Source organism: Glycine soja, chromosome 8, assembly GCF_004193775.1.
Source record: "Glycine soja cultivar W05 chromosome 8, ASM419377v2, whole genome shotgun sequence".
Lineage (NCBI taxonomy): Eukaryota > Viridiplantae > Streptophyta > Magnoliopsida > Fabales > Fabaceae > Glycine > Glycine soja.
The window spans coordinates 928,390-944,769 of record NC_041009.1 but is presented as its reverse complement, the minus strand read 5'-3'; the positions used below and the strand labels follow the sequence as shown (position 1 = coordinate 944,769).

The 16,380-nt window shown below is 32.5% G+C and overlaps 2 protein-coding genes across 5 annotated transcripts; one reads left to right on the top strand and one right to left on the bottom strand.

The window, feature by feature from the left end:
• The first annotated feature begins 1,205 nt into the window (after positions 1–1,205).
• Positions 1,206–3,978, top strand: LOC114420992 (gamma carbonic anhydrase-like 2, mitochondrial). The gene is made up of 2 exons (XM_028386731.1): positions 1,206–1,676; positions 3,352–3,978. Exons 1-2 carry the CDS (start codon positions 1,292–1,294, stop codon positions 3,726–3,728), a joined length of 762 nt encoding a protein of 253 aa, XP_028242532.1. The 5' UTR covers positions 1,206–1,291; the 3' UTR covers positions 3,729–3,978.
• Positions 3,979–8,643: 4,665 nt separating this feature from the next.
• LOC114424462 (squamosa promoter-binding-like protein 13A) lies at positions 8,644–12,145 on the bottom strand. Of its 4 annotated transcripts, none has more exons than XM_028391313.1 (5): positions 11,947–12,145; positions 11,583–11,675; positions 10,798–11,292; positions 10,245–10,384; positions 8,644–9,449 (listed from the first exon to the last, which is right to left on the bottom strand). In XM_028391313.1, exons 3-5 carry the CDS (start codon positions 11,226–11,228, stop codon positions 8,830–8,832), a joined length of 1,191 nt encoding a protein of 396 aa, XP_028247114.1. In that variant the 5' UTR covers positions 11,229–11,292; positions 11,583–11,675; positions 11,947–12,145; the 3' UTR covers positions 8,644–8,829. The 4 variants fall into 4 exon arrangements, with proteins under 4 accessions (XP_028247114.1, XP_028247116.1, XP_028247115.1 ...); XM_028391315.1 differs by having other exon boundaries at positions 10,798–11,267; XM_028391314.1 differs by lacking the exon at positions 11,947–12,145 and having other exon boundaries at positions 11,583–11,874.
• Between the last annotated feature and the right edge of the window lie 4,235 nt (positions 12,146–16,380).

The window sequence follows — 16,380 nt, the reverse complement described above, 5'->3', positions numbered from 1 at the left end:
CGTGCTAGTCTTAAATGTGAGGCTAAGGTTGCCAATGTAATTGCCACAATTTTAAATCCAAGTCCATCTTGGGATCCAAATTTGTAGCCATTTCAATCATGTATCTCTCATATTGTACCATCTATCTCCCATAAATATTTGAAAAGATTAAAATATCTTAATAATTTCTTTAAACTAATCATAACCTTAACACATAATGACACCTCTCTCTAAGCATACTCATGTCACGATGACACCTCTTTTACCCTCCCATGACAGTCCTCCACCATGTCAACCCTAGTACCCTTCCCAGGATAGTGCGCCAACACTAATGGATTTTGGGTTTCTGGTGTCACCAGTAATATATGTTGTGAAACAATATTTTTGAAATGAATATTCTAGAAGTCAATTTTTTTACTTATAAAAAGATCATTTTGAAATAGTTTTAAAATATTTTATATTTGAATAGTCATTTAAAAAATAATTTTTACCTTTCAAAATTATTTTTTCATAAGTTTTAAAATATTTATTTTTATCTTAGAAACTAAAAATTACCTTTTAAAATAATTATTTCGGAATAGATTGTATTATATTATTTTGGAATAATCATTTTGAAACATAAATTTTATCTTTCAGAATAACTTTTTTAAAATAATTTTAGAGTATTTATTTTTTGTTTAGAATGCTCGTTTCAAAAGATAAAAATTATTCTATGAAATGATCACTTTAGAATAAATCATTATGAAAAAGGAAATTCCTAATGAATTATTTTTATCCAAATTCATAAAATGAAAAGTGATAGGTAAAAGATTTAAAATGTAAGTCTTCGTAACTTGGAAACAAAACCCAATATTCATAGGCCATAGGGCCATAGCCCTCAAGAGTGTAAGATAAAACGAAGAAAAAAAAGGGGAACATGGCAAAAAATTTTGTTTTATATAAATTATATTTATTTTGATTTTTATTTTTAGAATTTAAAGATATGTGATGTAACATGATGAGATTTTCAGTCTCTTAACAATAATGACATTTGTTCTAATGAAGAGAATTAACAATAATGATAAAAAAATAAAAAAAAATAAACATGATTTATAGATAAGGTAATTTTTTTATTGAATGAAAAATATATTTAAACTAAAATGAATAATAAAAATAATTTGAATAGCGAATCCCGAATGCGCGAGTGAGGAGAGGCAAGCATTTAAGAATGCTGACACGTTTAGCGAACACATTACATACCTATTTGTCTCTGTAGCCCACAAACACATTCCCCCCTTACCTCACTCTCATTTTCCACTTTCACTCTTCTAAAATGGCGAATCTAGCACGCTTCTCCAAGAGAGCCCTAAGAAGCGCACACGCGCTAGCAAGGCCCCACGTGCAGCCTCAGCTGCTGACAGCAGAACGCGCTTTTTCGACGGATGCGCCGACATCGATTACCCCGTCGGCGGATCGCGTGAAGTGGGACTACCGTGGGCAGAGGAAGATAATCCCGTTGGGGCAGTGGCTCCCCAAAGTTGCCGTGGATGCTTACGTGGCACCCAACGTGGTCCTCGCCGGCCAAGTCACCGTCTGGGACGGAGCCTCCGTCTGGCCCGGTTGCGTCCTCCGCGGCGATCTCAACAAGATCAGCATCGGATTCTGCTCCAACGTACAGGAACGCTCCGTTCTTCACGCGGCTTGGTCCTCTCCCACAGGTTTGGTTCCCATTCCAACACTTTCGTTCCCCTTTTCTTTCTCTTCATTGAAAATGAATACGTGAATTTCGTTTTTGTCTCTCTAAGTAAAGCCTGCTATTTGTTGGTATCAAATTCCTAAAATTCGTGTTTCTGAAAAACCGGTGTAACTTGTAAACATGCTTGACGTTCCTTCCTCGGTGTGCTTCATAGTAATCACACTACTATGTTGGGTACTTAATTAACTTGTAAGTTCTAACATCAAATTGTTGCCCAATAGAGTGTGGCTTATGTATTTCACTGGATAAAGCCACGTTAGGATAATCTTTTCCATAATCACGTATTGGAGAAGAATATAAGAAAGCATAATGAATTGAGTATCTCTCGTAAGCTAAAACCAACTTACGCACTTCAGCTTTTGGACAAATTAAATGGAGAGGGATTCTATAAAAGTTAAATGCAGTAATTGCTTTTTAACTCATGGGAGAAGTTCAATTCATTTTACCGTGCTATTTTTTCTCTTCTAAAAGTTTATCCAAACAAAGCCTAAATTTAAATAATAAAAACAAGCAAACAAACTTTGATCTCACTTGTTGCTTAAAGTGAGCAATTCATTTTAGAGGATAAAATAAATAGTTTCAGTAGTTGATGGTAAAATCAGTGGTCGATATTGGGTGCATATGCATGACAAATTATGAATGTGTTGAAATATGAAGAATCAACAGTTGATTTTTCTCAAATGATATTGTTATCTCTATTCATTTTAGAAGAGCCTAATCCAAGAAGCTTTGGGTGAAATCATGTCACTTGTTTTGTGTAAAACTTCCGTGCAACAGTGTTGTACCAAATAGTACTTTTGAATGAAATATTGTTTCATTGCTTGGCCTTGAGTCCTTAACTTACTAGTTGGCATCTGCGTGAATCTCCTTAAATACTTAGAGCAAGATTGCTTTTCCTTTCCTGCACAGATAAGAAGGATTTAATAATTTTCTAATATCATTCAAGAGTGTAATATCTATCTTATTCTTATATTGGGTCAAAAGAATTGCGTAAATATTCTTAAAGAGTGATGATGAGGTTGAAGTGGAGTTTGTTACACAGATGCTTGTTTGATCTGATTACTTTACTGTGACAGGGCTTGGATCTTTAGGTGGCTTGGGTGGTACACTATTAAGTCAAAGAAATACTTAAATGTTTTTGTGTTGTTTGAGAAATGTAAATTTGTTTGGAGCAACGATACTTGTGGTCATTTAGCTTGTTATTTTCAGTCTGCACCTGTCTGGCACTGGGGCACCTTGTAGTGGGTTTTGTGTCCCAAACAATAATGAAGTAATTTTGATTCTACCACTATTATTGGTCTATGTAATGGTCCAGTCTGACACTTACAACCTCCCTTCCAATTTTCTATACATTTATACCATTGTGGGCTGAGTTTCTTCTAGGGTTCTAGAAATATTTTTTATGCTTGTTTTAAAATAATATTAGAATGTGATATTCGTTATTCAGCCGTTTGCTTTTAAGTGGAGAGTTAGTCATCAGCATACTTCTTTGCAATTGTTTACTGTTAAGTGGAGTTGAATTACATTGCAGTTTGCTAATTTAATTTGCGATCCTTGAAAAATTCATATGGGATAGGCTTAATTACGACTTGTGAATGTATGCTTGTTCATTGTTTAAGCTTTCTTCTGAGAAACAGGCCTTCCAGCTGACACTTCAATAGAGAGGTACGTGACAATTGGAGCATACAGCCTGTTGAGGTCCTGCACTATTGAGCCAGAGTGCATTATTGGGCAGCATTCCATCCTCATGGAAGGTTCATTGGTGGAGACGCAGTCAATCCTTGAAGCTGGGTCAGTAGTTCCACCAGGGAGGCGAATTCCAACCGGTGAACTTTGGGCAGGAAATCCAGCCAGGTATGTGAGGACTTTGACCCATGAAGAAATCTTAGAAATCCCCAAACTTGCAGTTGCTATAAACGATCTGAGCAGAGACCATTACTCTGAGTTCCTTCCTTATTCCACCGTATATTTGGAGGTTGAGAAGTTTAAGAAGTCTTTGGGTATTTCTGTTTGATGTTCTTTTTTGTTATTCTTCAATGTATCTGTTAGCTTGGAGTTTTGCTTGTAAGGAAATAAGAATCAAAACAAAGAGAGCAAGCTTTTTGTATTTTCTTTGTATTCCTTGCTGAAAGAATTGGCTTAAAACATCATGTTCTATATAATTGACTGGAGTGATATGTTCAGAGATGAAATGCATCTTCTGAGCTTTGGGCATTATTATTTTTAACTCCCAATTGGATAGATCCGCTGTTTCTCCCTTTTTACCCATTTGTTGCAAACAAATAGAAATCCTAAATGCCAGGTGACAACAAACATTTATCCACTTGGCCAGTATCCTTTTCAACAGGTATTAGGTGGATAACCAATCAGGTTTGTATCACTTTCTATTTCTGCCCCCGTTTTTTATTAACTATTTGAAGGCATGTGCTAAAGAGATGCTCGAGTTCACTTGAGTTGTGATTTGAAGTTTCCATAGGACAGGGTATGGGTAGTTCTTCTTAGATGATGTTACCATGCACACTTTTCCCATGGTAATAATTCAAGCAGTCGTGAGTTACTTTCTGTCTCACTGTAATGTATAAAGATAAAGATGTTCTGTATCCGGTGTACAAAGAATGAGAGGTTATTCAAATTCCAGTACATCCATGGTTTATACATGTTGACCTCTTTGTGGTGTACCTCCATTCAGGCTACACGAGAGTTACTTAAATATAAATGGAATAGTGTGCAATTTAATTGCCTTTTAAAGAAATTGTTCTGTAAGCCTGCTTAAGAAGGCTATTGTCTCGAATGAATGATTGGGAATTCATTTGATTTATAGTTTGGTAAAATTGTTTTTGATAAAAAAGAAAAATTGAATTGGTGAATGTGATTGTAACGTGTAATTAAAATTATTTTGAATCACAACTTCACGTTACAACCTGTGGAATGTTGGAAAGAATTAATTCTACTAGTTTGCCAAACAATCACAAAACTTTGGGCCTTATAAGCAACATTTAATGTTTCTCAATACAAATAATAATTGAATGAGAAAAATAGTACAATCTATAACTGAAACTTGTGAAAAAATGTCTCTATACTCGACTTCAACGGTCCATTTTAATTGATAGGAGACTTTGATGCACTGTTTTAAGCTTTAGGTTTACGCTTAATGTTAATGTTCACTGTTCAACATCGACTTCCATCATGTCAATAATAATTGTTAGATAGGAGATAAGATAAAAATTTAGAAGAAAAGATAAATATTTAAAGATAAAAATAGAAGATAGAAAAGATAAAATATTTGAATTAAAAGATGATAAAGATAAAAGAAAATAGAAGATAAAATATTTGAATTAAAAGGTGATAATGTTGGGACCTAACATGTCTTATTTGACTAAGATTATTATTTTAGAATTTTCTATTTGGTGAATTTTTTCTACCCACATCTATTAATATGTTCAACCCGGATCCCTCACCATCTCACCATGAAGAGTCTAATTTATGTATTCTCTCTCACAAATCCCTCTACAAAGATGGAATCATAAACAACATTAAGGATAAAGTTACTAAAAATGTATGCAGAGACACAACAAAGTAACTTTATCCCTAAAAATGTAATATTGAGATACCCTTTTCGAGTTTGTGTAGACATTACCATTTTTCAATGAATAACCCCTAAAACTAACGCATATAAGACCTTCATTGTATTTCTATTAAGGATTACTGTCTCCCGAGCGACTAACCCCTAAAAATAATGTAAGAATGAATGATACATGAAATTAAAATAAGAAAGGATGATAAGAAAGAAAATACCTGATTACATTGATAGATATGAAGCATTACAATATATTTATTGGTTTTTTAGACTTGTCAGGCCCTAACTAAGGAGAGTTTTAGCCTCTCATTGTTATGAGAGACTTTTACCCTTTAGGGGGGGTGAGGTGGATGGAAGAAGATGATGGATGACTAAAGAAAGAGGGTTTCCCCTAAGGGATAGACCCAGTGCGTGGATTGTGAGACTCCGTGTGTTTTTTCTTCTGCTTTCTCCTCCTTATATAGGTTTAATTGTCACGCTGACTTCGTGCTTAGCACGGACTTTTGCGCTAAATGCACCTTTGGGCTTCTTCGTGGGTCTTTTTCACGCTAAGCGTGTGTTGCGCTAAGCAAGAGTGCGCACTGGTTTGTCTTGCACGCTAAACAGACTTTTCAATTCTTTTAATTTTTCTTCCTGTTTCTACATCAATTTGTTTCTCTAAAATACTTGAAATTTTCTTCTTTTGCATTTTGCTAATAAAAAATAACAAAGATGTTAATTTATTCATTATTTCATTAAAAACAATAATAAAGTAAAGAAATTACACTCATTTATTAATACAAATTGACTATCAAATTAGTTTATATTTTATAGTTATGAATAATTAAAATACTAGGAAAGCTAACTCCAAGTTATTAAGAAGAAAAAATAGGATACTAAAACAATATACCGTACAGAGACCGCATTGTTGAATGGTGAGAACTAAAATCTGACTGTAGATCCCAGAATCAGGGGGTGGTGCCGCCAGGCCAAAGGGCAAGACGCAAAGAGGCCTTCCCCACTTACTTAGTCAAAGATTCTTTAAAGTCAGCTTAATTCTTAATGCGGGATTTGTTGTCAAACACGTTTATCTATCTTTGTGATATATTGAGATTGACATGCCCTGTGTGATGACATTGACTCCACCCTTAACAGTAGCATCATTGGATCATTTCGACCAAAAATCTTCAAAGGAGCTACTTTAGATGCTACTAGCTCCCAGTTATAATTGTTGACGTAGTTGGATAATGGATATTATTTCACATTTAGGGAAAAGAAAATCATGAGAGACAAGTTTCTAGTGAAGAAAAAAAAGATTTAAAAATATTACAATTGCAGCAGTGGACCATTTTAGGATATAAAATGCTACGACTCCACTTTCATATATTAAGTGAGCTGGAAAATTCCTAATTAATGAGGGGATTAGGACATGGATCTAAAGTTGTATTAATGATATGTTAATGTTAAAAATGGCCACTTGAATTGCAAAATAAAGGTAAGATAAGAATAAGATTATTGGTTCAATTTATCATAAACCAATCTCCATGAACTCAACAAAATTATGTATTGAAAAATAAGGGATCCTCAAATAATTAGACTAATTATTATTCCCTTTTCCTCCAGGAGGAGGGTGGAAGAAGAGATAGATTTGAATAATGGCAAGTAGTTGGCACGGTGTTGGAAACATTATTTAAAACATATTCGATTAGAAAACCGGTTAGGAATGAAACCCCTTTGTGGACTTAATATAATCATCAACTATAATGTAGGTATAGGATGTAATGGAAATTTATATAATAATTGATACATATTGACCTCTCAACCATCCTAATTTAATTCAAAATCTCCCCTATATATTCCATCCGCTTTCTTCTCTTAGGAAGCAAGCCACTTCAAGACCCTTATTCCTGATATTTGGTTCGTTGCTGGAAGATGACATAGCTCGGAACTCAAGCCTATGTTCTTCATACACAAAGGTAGAAAATGTTAATGTTTATAGTAATTTCTTTTGTTGGAGGAGTATGTGGGGATGTTGGAACAGTTCAATCAAATCAAATTTCCTAATGATTGGGTGATGGTTGGATTCTTTGATATGATTGAGCCGTGCCAATATCAATTCCTACTTAGCATAAAGTTTTTTTTTTAGATTATATGCATTTTTTTTGTACTGAAAGCAATTTTTATCAAATCAAGTAAAATTATTATGTAAAGCTACCACTTTGAATTTGGATATTTAATATAATTGTATATTTATAACTCAAACGTGAGACGACCAGTTAAGTTACAATGTTACAATAATCTCACATACATGTTAAAGTCAATTGTATTTTAAATAACTTATATCTAACAACTTACTAAGATAGCATTTGAAAAATACTTTTCAAAGTGAAACTTTACCCTACATGCATGCGCCTAAACAGTTTACGGCTTTATGACTATTCTTATCATTTACTTTGTAAAATGCAAAGATATGTATGTTAACAGTGGCAAACTTATTCATACCTTAAGGGTGAATAAATGTTTTCTCCCATTTTAGGAAAAATTACATATAAGTAAGTTTTTGTATTTTATTTCTTATCCTTAAAATTTGAATTTACGTTATGTTTGAATAAATTTCTTTATAAATACTTATAAAAAAAGAAGGTAAAATATATTGAATTTCTTCAATTAATATGCTAAAATCAACTCATGTACTTTAGCTTTTGAAGAAACTAGATGAAAGGACTTCTACAAAAGTTAAATACATAAGTTAATTTTAGTCGATGAGAAAAACGCAATTCGTTTTACATTCTCATTTTATTTTCTTATAATTACTTTTATTTTTTTATTTTTTTATAAAAGATGACCTACTAAACCTGAAATACATTTGAGTACAAAATTCTTTTCTGAGTCCAATAAATTTCAAATATTGAACCCATTTGTTTTGGGCCAACTTGCATCTAAACGACCCAATTACTTCAAAGATCAAAGAATGGGCTCAACGTTTGCTTCATGGCTAGAAAACACCATGCACCTACGTCACATGGAAACATACCTCCTAAAATACCAACTAATAATAAGTGAGAATGGCACGAAGGGATGATCATGTAATGTATCATTCCCTTAATACACGAGAATGACACTCCCATACTACCTTGCAAGGGAGAAAATTTTGGTATGCATTCACCTAAAATTCACCTAAGAGTTACACATTTTCCTTCTAATTTTTGTTAATTTTCAACTCATACTTTTTATAATTTTGATATCAGAGTCTTGTGGGTAAATCAGCACCATCACTTCAATAAAAAAAATTGTGCGTTTTGTAAGTTATGCACTGGCACATTGAAATGTGGTGCTGCTTCAAAGAATAAAAAATGGAAAGACAAGAAAGTGCAGGAAATATAGTTTTTGATGGTGCACAGCAACAAACTCATCACTTTTAAAGACATGAAAAATTTCCACACCATTTTGTTAAACGTGATGGATATAGTTCATTGCCTTCATTAAAAGATAAATTGAACATTGAAATAGTACGAGGGAAAGAATCAACAACCAAAGGACGAGTCCTTATAATTGAAGTCTATTCCCATTGAAAGGGAAATAGTGGAGGGGCCTCATTCACCTGGGATCCATTAGAACCTATGTGATGCATTGATGAGGAATGGTCACTCCCGTTGGGGCCCAAAACCGGGTCCACGGAGCCCAGGCTGTTATCATGCAGGCTCAGGCCCAAGGGTTGCATAAGTGGCGAGTGAGGGTTCACCATTTGGTTTAATCCATTTCCAGGACTGTGCGGCTGTGGTGGTGATGACAGAAGAGAGAGAGCACGAGAGGTGTTGCCGTGGGCCGAACCTGTTAGGCTATCGCAGAACATTTTGCATCTCAATCCACCGCTTTCTGAATACGGGCTGGTCCTAAGAAACATCTGGGCCGGGCCCACGGAAGCACCTGGAAGATGTGGGCTCTGGTTGTTGAGGGTGTGGTCACCTTGCATGAATGCCAAATGCTTCCCTTCCTTGTAACCGGTTGGAGAAGATCCAAGAAACAGGTCCTGTTTATCAACCAAATGCATTTGGTGGTGGAGGTGGTTCTGCCCATGAAGCCTTACATCACCAGAAGTAAGAACTCCACCCAAAGTAGGATTCACCACAGTAGTGGATGGGTACACATGTGAACTTGAGAAAGATAGCAATTGTGTGCCTGATAAAAGTACTACTAAATTTAATCATTGACTTTCTAGTTTCTACTGTAATATATAGCAAGTCAAGGAAGGAAAATATTATTTTCCCCCTCTATCCGTCCATCCCATCATAATCATCATGTAAAAAATTTATCTCGTTATTTAAATTTTTTAATGTAACATTAATTATATTTTTTTATTTATATTTCTTATAATTAATGATACGAGCAACAAAAACTAAGAATGAATTAATAATGATAAGATTAATTCTATAAAATTATTGTTCTTTTTTTATCTATTTATTAAATTTTATTATTTCCTATGAAATAACCAGAACGACAATTAATGAAACAAAAGAAATACATTACTAATTTATTATTTTTAGAGTTTAATTTCTATGTCTTTCTGCATAATTAATCAATAATTGATGTACTAAAATCTGATACTTTATAATTGGATAAGCGTGTAAAATCTGTATGAATTATTTTCTGAAAAAAAATGATATATATCATGATGTGTGTGGGAGAGGGTCTCGGGTATAGGTGGCCGTGCCTAACCAATAATTGATGTACTATGTTATGTGTTTGTTGTCGAGAAATGTCAAGACCTTGGAAGAAATTGGGGCGTGACACAGGATAAGATACTTAAACAAAACAGTAAACTACACTTAGACAGAAACACTAGAAAGAAAAGCAAAAGTGTTTTGTGTGTAGTAGGCAGTGGACATGAAAGTGCATTGTGTAATTTATTACTCTTTTAAGATTTGTGTACCTATGTGATGTCACATAGGGGTCTAGCTAGAACTCAAAGCTAACCTTGGTGGTAATTCGACAAAAAACTAGCAGACCGCGTTAGAACAACTTCTGGTTGTGGCTTTCTTCTCCGTCGGTTGTGCCCATCTAACCGCTTCCTGCAGCTCCTTTTCCCCTCATCAAATTCCTCCAGTGAATGGAACCTACACAACACAAACCCACAATCAGCTTAAATGTCATCTCAACACGCCATCCAATCTAATCAGGATTTATCAACTCAATAATACACCGCATCACCCATCAATTGAGATTCTTTTTTTCTTTTTTTGAGGATTGTGCTTCTACGGTTCGGTTCTACCTCCCCCTCATTGCTAATGATCCCTAAATTAAAAGAATAGGTGTCTAATGGTCCAGTTGCCGGTTGGTTCATATTCGGTGAGTTCAAATTTCATTTATCAATGTGAGGACTTGGTTGTTAAATAATCTCTTTAAACTTTAACACCTACTTCTAACTCCGGTGATCAAATTATACATGATACAAATTAAAAAAAAAAATAGTAAAAACATTAATTAATTAAGAGAGCAAATGATGAGAAATTTCATATGAAACATGTACCTGCTACACTGCTGGCAGAACCTTTGTTTCTGGCCTCCAATTGTGACCTGTGCAGTCTTGGAATGGACTTCACAGACCTTATGGCGCCTATGATAGTCTCTGCAGTTACTGAGATCAGAGTGGCACCCGTCCACAAGGCATGACACTGTTTGTGTCCCGTTGCTAAGGGAACGAGCTCTCTTAGCTGACCCTGAAGAAGATGAGGATATCATTTTGGAGACTCCAACAGCACCACCATCTTTGGACTTAGTCAACACTGATGATTCCGTGCCAGAATTTCCCACTTGGCCAAGCTTCAAGTCAACAGAAAATTCCCCCTTAGTTCTATACATTCCATATCTGCTTGAGCCTTCCATTGTTTCCATGTTGGGTAAGTTTGCCTGATCCACTTCACTCAAATCCCAAGAAGGTGCTTTCAAATTCCAATCCATAAACACTTGCACTTTTTCAGTCTTTCTTTGCTCACCTTTCTGTATACCACACCAAGATGGCCCTCTAATCAATTGCATGAAAATTGAAAAGAGAAAATTTAAGTGGGGAGAAACATTGGACTACACACTCAGAAAAAAAAGAAGGTGAACCAAACTTTATGGAAGTAAAAACACATTAAAGCGATTAATATGCACCAGCCGAAATTCTATCAACAAGATTTTCAAAATGACAACTTATAGAGGAGATTTATTATAAAAAAAAGAGAGAGACAACCATAAAATAGGCTATACAACTATATTGAATATTTGTTTGTCCGTATTTAGCAAGAGAGAAAGAGAGAGAGAGAGAAGAACCTGCACCAGAGAGTGTTGAAAATACGTAATAATGACTAACAACAGCAGCCAAGTTGAAAGAGTTCCAAGGAAATCGGAGTTACAATTAAGTTGCTACAGAATATAATGAAGCAAATAGATGTCAAATAGGAAGAAAATAAAAACAAACAACACATAAAAAGAGAGAGAAGTGAATGTTGTAGACAACTGTAACTGAAGGAAGCTTACTTCTTCCGTTCACCACCAAAACCTCCCCTGGCAGTCAAATTAAGGAACCAGATTTTTTCCCCCCTTCTTTTATGTTTTTAAAAATAGAAAAAAAAAAGGGGGACAGAAAGAGAGAGGATTGTATGCAATATTAAAGAAGGAAACTTACAAAGCATACCTTGTTTGGCACTTAAGAAGAGGAAACTGCGGACTTGTGCAGACAGGAGTGTGGATAATGTATTGAAAGTTGAACTTGATACTAGGGGAGGACAGAGAGAGAGAGGCAGAGAACAAGAGCAAAAGCAATGAAACCAAAAGGGTATGGATGATATGCTAACAGGGTTCAACTAAATATTTTAACAATTTAAAAATGCATTTTTTCCAAATATGGGGCCTCTTCCCCTTATGTAAAACTTAAGAAAGGAAAGAAAGGAGATATAATAAGGACAGGCTGTTGGTTGCTTTCAGCTTTTTTAGTCAGGAAAGAGAAGTACAAAGAAAAGACAAGACATTTTGCATTGTGTTTCACATTTCATGGCATGTCTTTCCTTTATTAGGATTAACTTACTATTTTAGTTTTCTACACTACAGAAACACTTTGTTTAACTGTCAGGGAGGACAGAAATAATAAAATAATAAGATTAAAAATATGTAATAGAAATTAGAAAGGATGAATTATTTAAAAACAATAAGAAAAAAATATTCGTCTCATTTGAATAAGTAGAAAAAATGAATTAGGAAACTACATATAAAATTTTGCCCCCTGTAATAAATGTTCTAAAGTATGAATGTTGACTTTATCTGAGATCTAAACTAAATTGATCAAGGTGAAATTCAAGTAGATTGAGCTCTAATGTATCGTGATAGTAGTTTTAGGTTGTGTTTGTGAAACTGTTTCCTTTACTCAAGAGTAACAAGGTAGGTAGTTATTTCTGCATGTGTTCGCGTCGAATGTGTATTTTTTCCGTTGAAAGTTTTCAACAAATATCTAAAGATGCACTTACTTTTTTGACACAACCAAGACGTTGCAAATAATAAATTAATTAATTAACTTTAATCAACATTTCACAATTTGATCTGATCTAGTACTTTAGGTCGAGATGATCCCTTACAAAGAGATTAAACCATGAATCCCTTCCAAAACAAAAATTTAAACTAAAGAAATATAAATGTGAAAGAAAAAAAAAAGTAAATATGCGTTGAAGGTATGACATAATTGATTAATAATTTGGAATCTTTAAGTATATAATAAGGTTTGATCTCTCACTATACAAATAGAGAATCATCAGTGGATAGAGGAATTATCTCTTAATTAATACTTTACATCCTTTAAGATTAACTTGTGAGTTGTGATTTTTGGTTGTGAGTATCTTAAATCCACTCCATATCTATAAAAAGGGTAACTATATATAAACATATTTAAGTAAAGGCTGAAATCAAAATTTACTATTCCCTGAGTAATTAATCATTCTCATCTCTCTTAAAAAAATCACTCTCATCAAGCCCAGCACATTAAAATTTAGTAGGAAATGGGAACAAAACAAAACACTTGAAATTTGAAAATGAAAAATTTTAAAAGGAAAGAAAAATCTAATAGTCATGTTTGTTGGCAGAAGGCTAATGATGAGTGGTGCTGGTGGGGCTTTGCAGTAGACGCTCGCCATTAATTTAGAGGGCTCCAGGTTTAGATGCCTTGCAGATTTAAGCCACAACAATTAATTATGAGACTCAGTAAAACCTTCACATACCCAAACACCTCCACGTGATAATCCTTACTCAATCTGCAATGCCGATGCTGCGTAATTGCTATTTATGTTATGCTCTATTGAGTACACCAGTAGAGGAAGAAGCATATATAGTCATTCTTAATATAAATTACTAGTAATATGCAAGAAAATATACCTAATTATCGTAAAATTATGCTTTAATTCTTTTTTTAAACGCAAATCTAACGATAATTATAACATGTACACTTGAAAATATATATTCATGGACAATTTATAACATTAAAATAAGTATTTTTTCTAAATAAATTATTTTCCTTATACCGTTGAGAGTATTCTTGCAGCGTCGTTAGAATTGTCTTGAATGAGTGAATAAATCAGTTAGTAGAGAGTTGTTAAAACTTCACTAGTGGTCAAATTCAAAATTTCTTTAAATCGGAGAAGTCAGGTATCCAATGTGATATTTAAATATTGAGAAGTAGGAACTTAACAAAAGAATATATATATATAATTCTTAGGGTGATAATTAAAATAGTTCAACTCAACATAGTCAGCCCTTAATTGGACAAAAAATAATTAATTGGGTTAAGTTGAATTTATTATAAGAGTGAATTATAATTTTTTAACTCAATTCAACTATAAGTGAGTTATGGGTTGACTTTATCTGCCGTAATTTTTTTTTTTAAATAAAACAAATAGGTTATAAAAGGGTGACTTAATTATGTATTCACTAACTAAATCAAGATCGGAAAGAAAATATCTAAATATAGTCATAATAATTATTAATTAGTTTGTCAGATCCTCCAAATAGTTGAAATGTCAAATGCGTCGATCAATTATTTTAAAAGAGCAAAATAAAAAAAAATCATTAATACTTTAATTCATTGAGAGTTATAAATCCACAATTACAAATAAGTTTTGTTAGGTTGCAGAAAATACACGAAAAAAAAGTCAACCTATAATATTAACTCAACCCAATTTACTAAAAACGTGTTTAATTAAATTGAACTCATTTTGACTTTTGACAAATTGTCAGAAATCTCAATTCAACTCATCACCCCCACAAGAGGTTTACACTTTACTTTGGTTAATTCAAGGCTAAATAGCTTATTTAGTTCTTAAATTATATATTTATAAATGTTAAGATAAATTAGTTTAATGATTTATTATAAGTTAGGTATGTTGTGGATTAATTTATCAATAAATAATATAGTTTTATCATTATTTAACATTAAATTATCATGCTTTTTAATGATCAATTTATTAATATATTTAACGGTCGAAGTAAATTGTTAGTAATATTTGTAAAATAATTGGTCATTTAAAAAATATAAAAATTAAGTTGTCAGCTAATGCATGATTAAATCGGCTATTTAGGCTTAATTAAATGACTCACTTCACCATCTCTGTTTTCTTTTTTCCATTGTTTGCAGAAAATTTGAAGTGTCTTGATTCAGCCATACATTGGAAAGGAATCCAAGTATAAGATAGGAAGATTTGTCATGGGACCATGAATATAAATACGTAAAAGAAAGAGAGTGAGTTGCGACTAGTCACTGCAGGCTCCCTGGGAGAGGGGAGAGGGCCTTGGCTAGTCAATTATTGCCCAGGGTTGATGAGATCATGAGATGTGTGCACCACCTTTGTTGCCATAGTGCTTCACAAAAATCTCACTTCAATGCTGGAAACAGATGTTTAAATGCAATACAACAAAATACCATGACATCATTGCCACGTGACATAAAAAACTTATGTTTTGTTTGCTTTTTAGAACAAAGCTAAAATGACAAATAATTAAATTGGTCTATAAGTATTAGTATGATGCATAAAAATTAATTTTTTTGTCTTTTTTTAACGTGTAAAAAATATGATAAATTAATTTTGTTGTTGTTAAATTTGTGAAATTATTTTTTTATTAATTTATAATATTTAAGAACTAATTTGATAATAAATTATATTTTTAAAAAATTAAATTAATATTAAGATGTAACTTTTAGAGATTAATTTATTATTAAATCATTTATAAGATTAATTTATCGTACTTTTACACATTCAAATATTAAATTTGAATTTTTATTTTATTTTTTAGGAATTAGTTTCTCAACATCTCATACTTTTTCATAAAAGAATTTAGCTATTTAACCAAAAAAATAAAAAATAAAAAAATATTCGTATAAAATGACACAAATATCTCATAAAAAAATACACACATTAAATTTGTAGAGATAATCTAAATTTAATTCTCGCATAATATATTTGATGTATCTTCTAGGAATCAGAAGTTCTAATTGATGATTAAAAACCAATGATACAAGTTACCATAAATGAACATAACAATCTATACCTTAAATTTATAAGCAAAAACATCCCGTCGAACACATCTCCAACTACCAAATCACATTCCTATTTTTTTCAATAACTCACCAAAAAGAATAGCTAACAGGAAATATTTTTGTGTACTTATATATATATATATATATATACACACACACACACAAATTAGACGGGGAGATTATAGTTAAGAAAATTGGTGCGTAGATAACCTAACTTCCATTTATATAGAAAAAACGATAAAAGTGATTGAATTAAATACTGAATATCAATTTTCATCATTACAATTGAGTTTTAAATTGAATCAATATCATTTTAATTATGCAAATTAGTGATTATTGCACGAAAATTTTAACTTTAAATGTTATGTAATAATTAAAATAAAAAATAAAAAATATGCATAAATATTTTTAAAATAATATATCTAAAATTCAAATGAAGATGAGATATAAAATGAAATGTTTTAACTTAAAAATTAAAAGATCAAATTTATTTTATTGTTATTATTTTTATTTTTCAGTCAAAATGTTATATTTTCAAATGATATGATTTAAAAG

What these genes read in the sequence shown, in the direction of transcription:
- LOC114420992 (XM_028386731.1), top strand. Translation starts at nt 1,292, where the DNA reads ATGGCGAATCTAGCACGCTTCTCCAAGAGAGCCCTAAGAAGCGCACAC. An exon ending in GGCTTGGTCCTCTCCCACAG is followed by an intron (nt 1,677 to 3,351) that starts GTTTGGTTCCCA and finishes TCTGAGAAACAG; the next exon opens with GCCTTCCAGCTGACACTTCA.
- LOC114424462 (XM_028391312.1), bottom strand. Translation starts at nt 11,306, where the DNA reads ATGCAATTGATTAGAGGGCCATCTTGGTGTGGTATACAGAAAGGTGAG. An exon ending in TTCTGCCAGCAGTGTAGCAG is followed by an intron (nt 10,385 to 10,797) that starts GTACATGTTTCA and finishes TGTGTTGTGTAG; the next exon opens with GTTCCATTCACTGGAGGAAT. An exon ending in TTTGTCGAATTACCACCAAG is followed by an intron (nt 9,450 to 10,244) that starts GTTAGCTTTGAG and finishes TACTTTTATCAG; the next exon opens with GCACACAATTGCTATCTTTC.